The 15,114-nt window shown below is 40.4% G+C and overlaps 1 protein-coding gene across 1 annotated transcript; it reads right to left on the bottom strand.

Annotated features, from left to right (window-relative positions):
• Positions 1-2,324: 2,324 nt before the first annotated feature.
• szl (sizzled) lies at positions 2,325-4,349 on the bottom strand. Its single transcript, XM_028794346.2, has 4 exons — positions 4,000-4,349; positions 3,489-3,658; positions 3,289-3,381; positions 2,325-2,957 (listed from the first exon to the last, which is right to left on the bottom strand). The coding sequence occupies exons 1-4, from the start codon at positions 4,275-4,277 to the stop codon at positions 2,650-2,652; spliced, it is 849 nt and encodes a 282-aa protein (XP_028650179.1). The 5' UTR covers positions 4,278-4,349; the 3' UTR covers positions 2,325-2,649.
• Positions 4,350-15,114: the final 10,765 nt, after the last annotated feature.

Below are 15,114 nucleotides of genomic sequence, written 5' to 3' on the forward strand. Positions count from 1 at the left end.
GTATGTAATAATAACATGCATTTGCCTTTGCTACAGATGACACATTACAAACATTTGTAGTAATACAATATATTTGTTATGAACTAGGAGTCCAAAGTCCCAAGAGAACTTCCAAAAATGACCACTAGAGGGAGAACTCCTGTCAAAAACCCTTACTAGATAAAAAACTTTATATCTGAATAAAATAAAATATTTATTCTTCACAAAAATGTTCTCCAATAACAATGAAGTCCCATCCAGCACAAAGGTAAAATGGATCGGCCTGTAATAAGAAGGCAACATAAATGAAACAAGTCCTGATAGACTCCAATAGCAAAGTCAAAAAACAGGAGAAAGTTAAAAAAAAAAAACAATCCAGAAAGTCGCATTCAATTAAAAACATAAATAAATAAAACACAAGAATTTACCATGCCTAATTGCATTTGAAATGAATTGTCAGGAACTATAGAAGGCCCTCCTGGTTTATGGGGTGGATGGCACATTCTGGCAGTGATTGGCAGGTGACCCCACCACTTGGGCTACCACCCTCAAAAAGCATGAAACATAACACAGATACTTAAAAACTTAAAGAATACTGCAAATCATTGTTAAAAATAGTAACACACAAATAAAGCAAAAAAAAAAGTATAACAAAGACACAAAACAAGCATTTGAACACTAATCAGGGGAGGAAGTCTGACTGAGATTTACTACAAGAAAAATTACTACAAATGTTTGTGATACACCATCTGTTGGAATGACAAATGCAATACATATGTTTCTGTTATATGCCATTTGGAATGGGATTCATAAAAGCAGAATTAATGTTTGTAATGCACCATGCATTGGAACGATAAATGCAAAGAATTTTATTACTACAGATGTTTTTGATGCACCATCTGCTGGAATGACAGAGACATAGCAACCAGATGAATACGCAGACACTTGTCACTTTATTAAGGTGGATTTGTTAAGTGGCTGTAAGGTCTGTGAAATGTTTCACCGAGTAGTATATTCATTTAGCCCGAAGAAAGACAGAATGTCTTCTTTTATTAGGTGACACCAGCTTGGAGCTCGTGAGGAGCAGAAGAATAAGCCTAACACTATCTTATGGCTTATCAGAAAAATTATAAAGGAAATTACAGTTTATACTAGAAGAAAAAAAAAAAAAAAAAAACGAGAAATGCAACATTTAGGCTGTTACTGTTAATTTCATGATGAAAAAATATTAACCTAATCAGTGGAAAGCTTAAGAGAAATATATGTTTTTCCATCCATCCATCCATTATCCAAGGGTCACGGGGGTCTGCTGGAGCCAATCCAAGCCAATACAGGGCACAAGGCAGGAAATAAACCCCGGGCAGGGTGCACACACACACACCAAGGACAATTTAGGACCACCAGTACTCCAAACCCGCATGTCTTTGGACTGTGGGAGTAAACCAGAGCACCCGGAGGAAACCCACACAGACACGGGGAGAACATGTAAACTCCATGCAGGGAGGACCTGGAAAGCAAACCCAGGTCTCCTTACTGCGAGGCAGCAGCGCTACCCACTGTGCCACCATGCACCAAAATATCTGCTTTTAACCTTACTAAATATCTTTCACCATGAAAACATTCTTTACCTTTTCCCACTTTGCAGATGACACGAGCCAACTCACACTCCCTATTAACAGATTATGGAGTGGCCTAGGATGGATGGGAAAAGGCAACCCAATCTATAATGTGTGTGGTAGGCCATTTTTAAATTGAGTACACACAGTAGCATTGTGATGTGTCAATATTTTAGAAATCTGAAATGTAGTTTTGAGTAATCAGAATTTCAATGCAATATGTACAGTATATTTTTACATTTTCAAAATAAAGAGGTCATAAATTATATTTGAACAAGTCCGAATCTGAATTACAGATAACTGATTACATTGTGACTAGTTCAAATTACATTTTTTTTTTACCAGTTCAAACACATTAACAAAGATATCTCTAATGCAGGCCAGTGAATATGTAATTACAGATATCTTTAAATGAAAGCCCTACAGCAGTCATTGGGGAGGAAGGTCCCTCAATTTTAACTGCTAAAAATTATTCTAATTATTAATTTTGAGATTGTAACTATTAAAACTATTAAAAATCAAATTACCAATTTCTTTGATTAATATTGTGAGTAGTCAAAATGTAATTACAGGCATTTAAAAATGTAATTGGCAGGAGACATTGTTAAAAGCAGCTGTGGAGTTGCGACTGTAACAGCCGACAGGCCATCTTGATTATGCATCTTCTTGCTTTATGCTGCACAAATTAAAAAGGCAACTGACAAACTCACAATAACTACCGACCAGGGAAAAAGTAAATATCTACAATTTATTTTGACTTAATTCTACTATATATTATATACAGATATATATACAATAAAATACATAGGAGTGCATTCAGTTCCTTTACCAGTCTCATTCTCCTCTTGCTTTTTGCCAGTCTTGTGGCACTCATTGCCGACACTATTTTCCCAGTCTTTATGTGCCAGCCATAGCATCTGTCCATCCTCGTGTAGCCTTGGACAGATCTCACGACTGTCAGTCTTTAGTTTGTCCACTATGCTAGCCTTGACCAAGCCTGTCCATTCTGGCAGCTGAAGTCCTCATATTGGTGTTTGGGTGTTAGTTCATTTCCTCAGCACTTGTGGTGCTTCCACTTGCGCACAGCAACAGAAAGCTGTGTGTCTCTCCGGTGCCAGGGAAATATTCTGTTTACAGCCACAACCCCATTGCGTACATCTCCTGCCAGCACATAGACCAGTGTCCGTCCCCCACGGGTCAGCCTTTGGGCACAAGCTTCATTCACAAACAGCCATTGCTGAAGTAAGTTACGTGTGTCATAGGGAAGGAGATGCCCCTGGCTAATAAATTCCACTCTTCCCTCAATCTCAAACTCTAATTCATCTGCGGGCATCCTACGCCGGTGGACTTTCACCTTCACAGCTGCAAATGAAAAAGAGATGCATGTTTGGTCTCACTGCAAAACTGAGTAAGTACTCCCCAAGTGATGGCAATCAAAGGAATGGTTAATCTTTCCTGTAAATTCTAAGACTCTCCATCTCCCGTAAACAAGAGAATATATCAAATCTACTAACTGAGGCCTGAACCATTTTTTTCTGTGTGGGTTTTCTTCAACACATCCCAAAGACATGCATGTTATATTAGTGAGTAAGTATACCTTGATAAGGTGTGTGCGAATGAGCCCTGTCCACTCTCCCAACTGTGTGACATGGAGATACACATTCTTTGATATAGAAGGAAGGAAGAGACTCACCAAAATTGTTCTGACAGAAGGCCTCCAGCACCCTCTTGTGGGCCAATGGCTCCTCCACTTCAGGGCAGTCTTGGCAGGTGGGCCTGGGCAGCACTGAAAACAAGAAGAAAAGTTTATTGATATCATTGGAGTTTATCCCATCTTGTGGTGGGATGCAAGAGGATCTCATATTCAGAGAAAGAGAGAGCAGATGGGCTCACCTTTGTAGAAAAACTCTGCTTCTTTTGACACAGGGCTTAGACACATGTCTTCCTGGGCAGGAAAGCGATCACAGTCCAGGTCCTCTGGCCAAGCATGACCTTGACAGGCCAGTAAAGGAGCACAGCGTTCCCTCACTGCCACACATAGGCTCCGGCAGGGTTGTATGAAACTAAAAAGAAATGAAAATGAGTCAGATGGGAGTTAGGCACTGCCAAATAGTTTGAAGATAGATCCAATACAAGTGTGGAGGCCAAGTACAACTTGAGCTCTTTTGTTCAATCTAACTTTCAAATAGTAGTATGTAAGAATATAGCAGGGCTGCAGCCAGTTCCAAGAAATATATGAACAAGCTGGTGGCTCATGCAGGCAGTGGCTTTGTAACTGAGGCCAGCTGTGAGGCAAGTTGAAAGCCAGACTCCTCCATGCAAATTACTAAGGCATACCCCGACAGGCCCTTCATATTGGTCCTAAATCACCCAAGCATACAAACAGTAGAAAAGCTGCACTTACGTGTCAAGGCAGACCGGAGCGAGCAGTGAGCAGAGAAAGGTCCTGGCATGTGGGTGGCAACCTGTTTGCAGCAGTGGCACCCACTCCTGGGATTTAGGGATAACCTCTGCCTCCAGGCTGCTGTGCCCCAGGAAGTTAGGTAACCTCATTTCTGTGTAACCCACATCTCGGCAGGTATTCATCTCAGCCGGGATAGCCACACAGCGAGTGGACTGGCCCAAGTCAAAGGCTGAGGTGGCAGGCAACAGGCTGCAGAGGCTGAGAATGAGTGAGATCATTGCAGTGAACAGTATTGACTGCTTAAGAAAGGAGGCGCTTATATAGGCAAACACAGCCACAGCTGAAGAGACAGCTAATTACCCAGCTGAGAGGGGGCGGGGGTCACGTTAGAGACAGTCGTCTGCGTCTCTATCATGTTAATAGCCAGGGAGTCTATGGTTGGGGGCTGTGTCCAGTGCTGAGAGGAAAATGGGAAGCTCAGTGGTAGGAATCACAGCAACGTGAAGAGTAGAGGTGAGAGGCAAAACATAGACCCCAAAGGTTTGTAGGGGTGCTATGTGTAATGTTAAACAAGGACTGCTTCCTAGAACAGACTTCATTTTTCACACGTAGGAGGCCTACTGAGTGGAGAGCTTCAGTCCTACAGTGAAAAGTCTGTGTCCCATTTTCAGCCTTAATTATTGAATTTATTTGTATATTGTATTTTTTTTTCATTTAATTTCTCCCTTCACTCATGTCAGACCAGTCATAGATGATCTTTACATACCAAGTAGCGTCACCCATGTTGCTAGCTTAGGCTCCAGAGCAACATCATCATCACACAACATAATACTCACAAGGACTACTTAATCGAATTCAGAGGTGCAGGATGCTCAAGCCCATCTCAGCAGCACTTGGCAGAAGGCAGGAGCTTACACCCCAGTGCCAACTCCTGCACACACAGCCATACTCGTACCAGGTCACTATCGACTTAACTTAAACTAATGGAAGCCCAGACCGACACAGGCAGCATACAATAAACCTTACATAGACGTTGAGTGGTAATGGGATCCAGAATAATGAATCTGTGTGGCAGTAGTGCCAGTTACTGCACCGCCATGCTTCCTAACAGGATAAGCAACTTGTGAAAATGAATGGATAGGTGAGTGGACTTCAGTCATATGGCAGTTTTAGCAATTAGTGCCTTGACAAGTTATAAAATATTGGTTAGAACTTAAATATCAGCTTCTACAACATAATGGAAGTTACAGTTTTAATCATTGATTACTAATTCTAACCAAATTTTAAAAAGGCAAAGCCATGTCTGTGGGAAAAACCAAACTGCTGGCTTAATGAGTTTTTTTTTTGGTAACATTGTATTCCCAGGCCTGCATCATCCAATTCGAGGATGCCAAAGGACAGAGGCTATCCCAGCTACACTGAGAACAAGACAGGACAAAACAGTCCACTGCCAAGGATATTAACACAAATGCACCGACACCCATGATGCACCAGTTTGAAGTCACCAATTAGTAAAACCCACACAGATATGGAGAGAATGTGCGTATTGCTCATAGGAAACGGAGCACGAGATTTAATCCATGAGGCAGCTGAGATATCCACTTCACTATCCATCCATGGTCTGCTTTTCCAGAGCAGGGTCAGCTGCAGCCTATTCCTGCAATCATCAGGGGCAAGGTAGGAACAACATCTGGACAGGGCGCCAGCGCACCACAGGGTGAACACACACATGGGGTACAATGCCAGTTCACCCAAACCTGCATGTCTTTGGACTCTGGGTGGAAACCAGTACACCCAGAGGAAACCCTCGTAGACATGGGGGAGAATATCCAAACCATACGCAGAGAGCACCCAGGATGTGCTCCCATCTCTTTATTGCAAAACTGCTGCTATGCACTTTCATGCCACCTCACCAGTTTATAAAATTTCTATTAAATCTTCTTTGGGCCCTCTAATTATCCTCTCAACCCCCAAAGACAAGCATGACTCTTGAACGGCTTCATAGAAGTCAGTGTGGGTGTATGGATGATTGTGCCCTGTGCTAGACTGGTGCTTCTCCAGGGTTTGTTTCACTGTTGTGCCCAAAGCTGCCAGGACAGGCTCCAACTCCCTGAAAGCCCGTAATGGATAAACCATTAATAATTGTTTTATGTAATTTATTTATGAATTAGCTAAAGTTGTCATCTTTGACCGTGTATATTCTATTAATGCCTGAAGGCACCAGTGTCTAAAATAACTGTCTATTTGAAGAGTGTGGGATTGAGTAATTCTGTTTTATTTTGTTGTGGCAGTTTAGAGAAACAAGCATAATGGCAAACTGGATAGTGCTGCTGCTGCTCCATAACTCCATGGACTTAGGTTCAAATCCCAATCTGTCCACATGTTTGTCTGGAATTTTCACATTCTTGTCACATATGTATGCGTTTCCCTGGAGTACTTTTGTTTTTCACTCATGGCCAAAAGCCTGTTGCATATTTCTGTGCCCTGCAGCACCTCTCCAGGGCTGGTCTCTGCCTTCTGCCTGATACCAGTATAGACTATGGCTTCCTGTGACCCTAAACTGGATTAAGCAGATTCAGGAAATGATGGAAAAGTAATGTGATATTATTTAGTCTACCAAAAGAAAAATGGAAGGACGTCAATTAGGATCTGGAAAAAAAAAGTTTAACAATTTTTGTTGAAGTTGTTGAAATGGGTCATTAAGAAAAGATATTTAGAACGCAGATTTAATTTTGATCTCCTAACCTGCTTATCCAGGGCCCAGTCATGGAGAAGCTGGAGTGTATTCCAGTAAGCATTGGGTACATGGCAGGAATACTCCTTGAACACTCACACACCCATCAGGGGGCAAATTCAGCATCGCCAGTCCACATAACCTGCATGTCTTTGAACTGTGAGAGGAAACTGGGGCAGCTGGAGTAAACCCACACAGACACAGGGAGAACATACAAACTCCATGCAGGGAGTACCCAGGTTGCAGCACTACTTCAGTGCCATCACAGAATCGAAACAATCTGTGGGTAAAAGCTCTTGGGTGGCATTGCCCAAAGCCAGCAGCCCACTGACTCACTAGAAGCATTTGATCCAGAAAGTTTTTCAATAAAACATTTATATTTCTATATCTAATTTTTTGTTTTTCTTTGTATATTTGCACTAATTGTGTAAGTTTTCCTTCTATACAACAAAGATATAACAAAGTGCAATTATCTGACATCTTGAAACTGGCCCATTGTGGGTGCATCCACACGTGTGCCTTGTGCTGGACTGTTGCCTCACCCAGGGCTGGTTCCTGCTTTGTGCCCAGTGCTGCCACGATAGGCACTGGCATCCCATGACCATAAAGTGTGAATAAGTGGGTCAGTGGATGGATAAATGGCTGTTTCATTCCACACATTAGACATAGACAGATATAGATACAGTGGTGTGAAAAACTATTTGCCCCCTTCCTGATTTCTTATTCTTTTGCATGTTTGTCACACAAAATGTTTCTGATCATCAAACACATTTAACCATTAGTCAGATATAACACAAGTAAACACAAAATGCAGTTTGTAAATGGTGGTTTTTATTATTTAGGGAGAAAAAAAAATCCAAACCTACATGGCCCTGTGTGAAAAAGTAATTGCCCCCTGAACCTAATAACTGGTTGGGCCACCCTTAGCAGCAATAACTGCAATCAAGCGTTTGCGATAACTTGCAATGAGTCTTTTACAGCGCTCTGGAGGAATTTTGGCCCACTCATCTTTGCAAAATTGTTGTAATTCAGCTTTATTTGAGGGTTTTCTAGCATGAACCGCCTTTTTAAGGTCATGCCATAGCATCTCAATTGGATTCAGGTCAGGACTTTGACTAGGCCACTCCAAAGTCTTCATTTTGTTTTTCTTCAGCCATTCAGAGGTGGATTTGCTGGTGTGTTTTGGGTCATTGTCCTGTTGCAGCACCCAAGATCGCTTCAGCTTGAGTTGACGAACAGATGGCCGGACATTCTCCTTCAGGATTTTTTGGTAGACAGTAGAATTCATGGTTCCATCTATCACAGCAAGCCTTCCAGGTCCTGAAGCAGCAAAACAACCCCAGACCATCACACTACCACCACCATATTTTACTGTTGGTATGATGTTCTTTTTCTGAAATGCTGTGTTCCTTTTACGCCAGATGTAACGGGACATTTGCCTTCCAAAAAGTTCAACTTTTGACTCATCAGTCCACAAGGTATTTTCCCAAAAGTCTTGGCAATCATTGAGATGTTTCTTAGCAAAATTGAGACGAGCCCTAATGTTCTTTTTGCTTAACAGTGGTTTGCGTCTTGGAAATCTGCCATGCAGGCCGTTTTTGCCCAGACTCTTTCTTATGGTGGATTCGTGAACACTGACCTTAATTGAGGCAAGTGAGGCCTGCAGTTCTTTAGACGTTGTCCTGGGGTCTTTTGTGACCTCTCGGATGAGTCGTCTCTGCGCTCTTGGGGTAATTTTGGTCGGCCGGCCACTCCTGGGAAGGTTCACCACTGTTCCATGTTTTTGCCATTTGTGGATAATGGCTCTCACTGTGGTGCGCTGGAGTCCCAAAGCTTTAGAAATGGCTTTATAACCTTTACCAGACTGATAGATCTCAATTACTTCTGTTCTCATTTGTTCCTGAATTTCTTTGGATCTTGGCATGATGTCTAGCTTTTGAGGTGCTTTTGGTCTACTTCTCTGTGTCAGGCAGCTCCTATTTAAGTGATTTCTTGATTGAAACAGGTGTGGCAGTAATCAGGCCTGGGGGTGGCTACGGAAATTGAACTCAGGTGTGGTACACCACAGTTAGGTTATTTTTTAACAAGGGGGCAATTACTTTTTCACACAGGGCCATGTAGGTTTGGATTTTTTTTCTCCCTAAATAATAAACACCATCATTTAAAAACTGCATTTTGTGTTTACTTGTGTTATATTTGACTAACGGTTAAATGTGTTTGATGATCAGAAACATTTTGTGTGACAAACATGCAAAAGAATAAGAAATCAGGAAGGGGGCAAATAGTTTTTCACACCACTGTAGATAGACATTATGTCATTATCAACATTAATTCATTTGTTTAAGTTAAACACATTGCCCGTGTGAAGTGTGGGGGTTCTCATTTCTACCAAGGCTTTTCAGCAACATCTAAAAGACACAAACTGAACGTCAGGTTAGGTAGCAGTTCTAATCTGGCAACATGTAAGTGAGGGGTTTAATGGACCCCAATGGATTGATGACTCTCTGAGACCTACAACTGAATTAATCAGGTCAGAAAATGAATGAATGGATGTAAAACAAGTGTGAGTGTGGAAGGTGTGGTGTCTTGTGATGCGACATTGCCCTGTCCACAGTTAGTAGGATTGTCTCTATCCTCTCACAACTCTGTATCGGTATGTGGGGGCTTGAAAAATTGACAAATGAATGAAACACAGGCAGGCTGGTGTAAGTTCAGCTTTTTTCTTAATTTTTTTCATTTTACACAGTGGATACTTTTATAAGTAACTTTCTTTTCATTACTTGTGCAATTATGGGGTTTAAGCCTACACATAACATTTCAGTGAAGTGGTTACTATAACTAGAGAAATGAAATATTGCGCATGGGCATGGTGCAAAAACTAATTCACATGTTGACATTTTAATTATTACTTAAATATCATCACATTTTTCCTCACATTTATCATGCATAACTGAGCCGAGGCGTAAAGTTTGCAAGCTGAAAATTATATCAACTGGGCTGAATGCAATATCCAGCCTTAAAGTGTACCGTAGTAGTTAAGGCTTTGGCCTACAGATCAAAAGATTGCCATTTCTACTGCTAAGTACAGGACAAGTCACTTAATATCCCTGAGCCGATATAAATATCTACAATACAATATCCTTCACTTGCATGTCACTTTAGACAAAGGCATTCACCAAATGTAAAACAGTGAAACTTTGTGAATAAACTGCTAGTCTCTTTTTTTTTTTTAGCCAAACAAAAAAGGTGTGTGAGCAATCCCATGGACTCGTTTAATTACAAATCAGCAACTTCAGAAAAAAAAAAAAACTTGAAGTAAAGAAAAATGACAAAAGAATCCCCAGCAATAGCCATTTAAAAGTATCCCTTACTGGAAGCATAGTAGAATCAGGATTCTACATCCAAAAATGACATTTTTAAATGAAAATGATTTTCAACTATACTGGCTTTTTCACATTGTTTACAAAAGTATCTCCATCCACACAAAATGACCAAAAATGCATATGATGTGGATGCTCAGCTTACACTGGAAATGCATTAACTGGGAGAAAAGTCCTTGAAGGTGTAGTAATGCTGCTGGGCACGGGATTTATCTCAGAACAGTAGCAAATGGTAAATCATTTGCCTTTTGTGCATTTATGCAGCATTCAAACATACAAAACACAATTTAGATGCCTACGAGTAAGCAACACAACTATTGGAACAAAAACAATTTAATTTCTTGTATAGCCAAAAATCACACAATCAATGCCCCAATGGGCTTCAACAGGCCCTGTTTTTTGACAGCTCCCCAGCCTTGACTCTATAAAAAGACAAGGGAAAAAAAACTACAAAAAAAAAACCTTGCTGTGAAACAAAAATGGAAGAAATCTTCATTCATCCATTATCCAACCCGCTATATCCTAACTACAGGGTCACGGGGGTCTGCTGGAGCCAATCCCAGCCAACATAGGGCGCAAGGCAGGAAACAAACCCCGGGAAGGGCGCCAGCCCACCGCAAGGAAGAAATCTTGTGAAAGGATATTCATGTAGGATGGAAGTGCAATGGGTGTCAAAAGATAGAGTAAATACAATACAGAAAACAGAACATAAGTAACCTCTTCACATAACTAGATGGGCAATCTATCATTGCCACCTCAGAAATACAATACAATAGTACAAACTACAAGTCAAAATGCAAGAACAGATTATACCACTCACTAAATACAGAACTATCACATATGAAGATACATGAGAACATAGCTTTGTTCAGTTAAGGGTGGCCAATCAGGAAATAAGACAGTGTAATGAGCAGGACCAATCAGGGAAGGGCTAATAAGAAAGAGCAAATAAGAGCACAATGAGAGTTTGCACTTTCACAACACCGAGGCTGCATTTTCAGAAGTATCTGACTCTGGGAAGCATTTTCAAAATGTCCATTTTTGAGGGATGAAAATGCAGACCTAGTGTGGACAAAAAGCGAAAACCGAGACTAATGTCAGGTCTTTCAAACGAAACTGTACTAGTGTGGAAAGGGGCAGAGACAGTGAACTTTATAAAGAGCAGCCCATCTCTAGATAAAAAAATGAAAACATTTAAGAACTGGCATTACACCCAGGCCTGATGTCTGCTCAAAGCAATAATGGATGAATGTAATGGACAGCTTTTAAAAGGAAAGGCCAAAAAATAGCTCTGGGATATTGGATACATAGTTTGGAAGAAACAACACAATCCAAGGATAATTGTAAAGCTCAGGTATAAATGATATGTTTATGGCATTGGCATCCCAGTACTGTATATAAATGATAAATCTATGCAAGAACATTTTCTGTTTGCAACAGAATATTGTCCAGATTGTGCTGATCGTCTTCTTTTTGCAAAGGTTTTTATAATTCAACAAGCATTATAGGCCAGCATTATGGAAAATGAGAATATGCTTTCTTGATATGAAGCATTACTACATTATCTGCCAATTTCAACCCAGGCCTGACCTAAATGCACGGAAAAAGAAAAGGTTGTTTTTTTCATGTTTTTATAAGCAATATATTATTCTTTAAATATAATCTATTATTTAAGAGTACCAGCATATGTTCTGTTACAAACACTGGCAAGCTTGAACTATTGTCAGGGTTCTTTCTTACATAGTTTTACTTTGAGAATCTTAAAAGCTTGAGATGTACCCAGTCTAGACCTAAGCAGACCAGTAGCATTATCTAACAAAAGAATCTTTTTTCTTTCATTATTAAAAATTGATACCTTCAGGTGATGTGCTTGTGAGTTCTAAGATTTTCTATATAGGAAAGGTTGAAAACTCCACTAGAATGAATGGATTTTTAATTTTGTCATAATGAAGCCTTGTCTATCTATTAAACCTTATTTAAAACCTTTTTCTCAAATTAAAGGGACATGGGGAGCTGAAGCTATCCTGGACATTTCCACAGGAACCAATCCTAGACATTCTGATTCTCTTTGGTGCCATGTCTCACAAACCCATGATCATTATCTCACGTTTCTCATCATGGAAACGGATCTGTTTCCACCACCTCACCAATATCATTTCACAGTTGTAATGCTTTTATTTGTCCTGCACTTGTGGTTACATCCATTAAACAACCAGTGCAGTTCACACCACATACTAAGGTACTAAAGGCTATGTTAACCAGTGGTGGGTAGAGGGTGCCATCAAGAAAGAATAAAAAGGATCTTGTCAGTTTGCACTTAGGCTGGTGAAAGGCATGAATCATTTCAATTAGGTACCTACTTTTAATATCTGTGAACGGTTATTGTCAAGCCTCCAGAAACTCATAGCTGTTTCTGTTAACTAGAGGCCTGTCCAGATCACATTTAGGCATGAATGTTGTGCCAGGAGGCTCTGTGAACAAAGATAGGCTGTCCAGATTTTGCTCTTCTTGAATCTGGAAGTGGCAGAAGTTCCAGAGTTAGTTAGTTGCCTTTAAGAATAGGGGCTGAAAATGTTTGAAGGAACAGCATCAAGTCATTTACTGACTGGTTATTTTGCAGATTTTGGTCTGCTTTATAATAACTGTCAGGGTTACAATATTTTAAGGCTGCTGCAGATTCATCGTACTTGACAGATTTTCAGCTGGGCTACCAAGCTTACAGGCAGGTTCAGTGGCTGGATGGATGACAGAACTGCAGTGTTTTTAAACCACTTTTTAATATCACTCTCGCCTCTTAGTAATTCTTCCATGCGGTGTTTCTCTGGCTCTGTTCCTGTGTAGCACTACTTGCCTCAGTCCAGCCATATAGGCACGCCGTCTACAAGGCTGGCCCCTGGCTTCCACACCTCAGGAGTATGCAGCCTAACACCTGGATACAGGTAAAGCCCGGCAGACTAACGACTCTCAGAAGATTGCCTGCAGACATCAGTGGCAGGTTAATGGACTGGCCTGCTGCCACATTAAGGACATAAATAGCATCTCAGACAAGAACAAGAGATTCTTATCTGGAGCCAGGACTCTGCAAGCCACTTCATTTGAATACAAGTTCAGCAAAGCTGTGACTCTGCTCAGGACGAAGGGCTTAGGGAATAAGGAGCCAGAGGTGAAGTGCCCTATGAATTGGGAAGCTGCAGCCCCAGCCATTTCATTTCAGCAATGTCACATCTTTCTGTTTTCAGATGAGCCGTCCCAGAAAGAAATCAGGGCATTAGCAAGTGCCTGCAGCAGGAAATCTAGCCAGTGGATGACAAACTTTCTAAAATAAACACCAGACTGTATTGTGTTTGTCCCACCAGAACAGATAACAGACATGCTGCCATTGCAGTTACTGTTTCCTGCTGGTTTCCATAGTTCAAAAAAGGGTTACATCATTAAAGGTGTTTAGCTTTCTTTGTTTTACACTAACTCCAAAACATCGGATGGTAAGCGCACTGTCTAATAAAGAGAGGGATACATCATATAGCACTATCCTTGGCAAGAAAAATGTTTTTTAAAAAATGTATCATGTATAATTATAGTTACAGATGACTGTAACCTAACAAAAAAAAAAAACAAAACACAAAAGCACACACAAATCTGTATCTTTGGCTGAGGAATTATAAGGTATTGTCAGACTTGTGTGAAAGAACATGAACAAAGAAAGACAAAGAATTTAGAGTATGGAGGGCATAGAGTAAATGTGAGCATTTAGGTTGGCTTTAAGAATAATCTATTCCCCATCAGAATGAATATTTCTAATTACATATGTGATGCTGTATTACAATAAGAGGCATTCTGAAAATCTTCTTCTCTTATGACAGCACACTGGTTACAACTTTTTTCATACATCGCCACAGTGAATTTTGGGTCCAAATCTCAGACCAGGGCGCTGACTAATTAAAGTTCTCTCTGCGTCTACATGCACATTGCTCCACATCTCCCACCACTGACCTGCATATTGGGATCATTTGTGACTCTGATGCTAAACTGGCAGAGTGTGAGCAGGGATATGCCATGTATTCACCAGTTTCCTGCAATATGGATAAACAGGTTAGAAGTCAGATTGATGGGTATTTGTTTATATTATACACACATACACACACACCTAGTTTAAAATTTGAATTCACCCAGAAATCTTAGAAGTCTTTGATAAAATTCGCTGCCTTTTTCTAATCATGGTACCATCAAGTTGATTTAAAAAGCAGCCAAGACAGTACTAGTGTTGTTACTGGTTGAATTGACAGATTTTGTATTTATTATTCACATATGACTGCAAAGCCTCTTTTCAACAGCAATTACTCCATTGTCCAAATGGTAAATTCTCATAGCTCATCTTTAATTAATCATGTTTAAATGCTAATTGGTTATTACAGAAACCTTTGCACTTGTGTTAGTACAGCTGAAATCTGTTTAGTAAATCAAGCAAATTGTATTTCCCTGGGATATAAGTTACTGGCATTCATAAAGTTCAAATGTGGGTTCAAAAATGGCCAAAATAAAACCGCTTCCTCAAGAAACACATCAGTCGATTGCTGTTTGGCAAAATTAAAGGCTACTGCAAGCAACAGACTGCATGTAAAATTTCACACAAAGGTGACTATTACTGTTTTAAGAGATGAAGGCAAACTGGGTCTAACTAAGATGGAAAAAGAAAGCAAAGATGCAGATGCACAACGGCGTAAGTGGAGAAGGACATCAGAGCGTGCAGTTTGAGAAACAAACACCTTATAGGTCTCCCGTTGACTCCTTCATTAAATATACACCAAATACCAGTGTCTTCTGCAAGCGAAAAACAGCGATTCCGGGATGCTGGCCTTTGAAGCAGAATGTCAAAGAAAAAGCCATTTAAGAAACTGGCAAATAAAAAGAAAAGGTTAACATAGGCAAAGGTCTGAAATAACCCAGAAATCCATTATCCAAAGTTTGTGTTCTTTTGCCCATTTCAACCTTTATTTTTCACTC

This window comes from Erpetoichthys calabaricus, chromosome 1, assembly GCF_900747795.2.
Source record: "Erpetoichthys calabaricus chromosome 1, fErpCal1.3, whole genome shotgun sequence".
NCBI lineage: Eukaryota > Metazoa > Chordata > Cladistia > Polypteriformes > Polypteridae > Erpetoichthys > Erpetoichthys calabaricus.

Bases quoted from the DNA above. Each gene is read 5' to 3' on its own strand.
- szl (XM_028794346.2), bottom strand. From the start codon at position 4,277: ATGATCTCACTCATTCTCAGCCTCTGCAGCCTGTTGCCTGCCACCTCA. The intron at 3,659-3,999 runs GTAAGTGCAGCT...ATTTCTTTTTAG, and splicing joins GCTCCGGTCTGCCTTGACAC to TTTCATACAACCCTGCCGGA. The intron at 2,958-3,288 runs GTGAGTCTCTTC...TTTCATTTGCAG, and splicing joins CTTCTGTCAGAACAATTTTG to CTGTGAAGGTGAAAGTCCAC.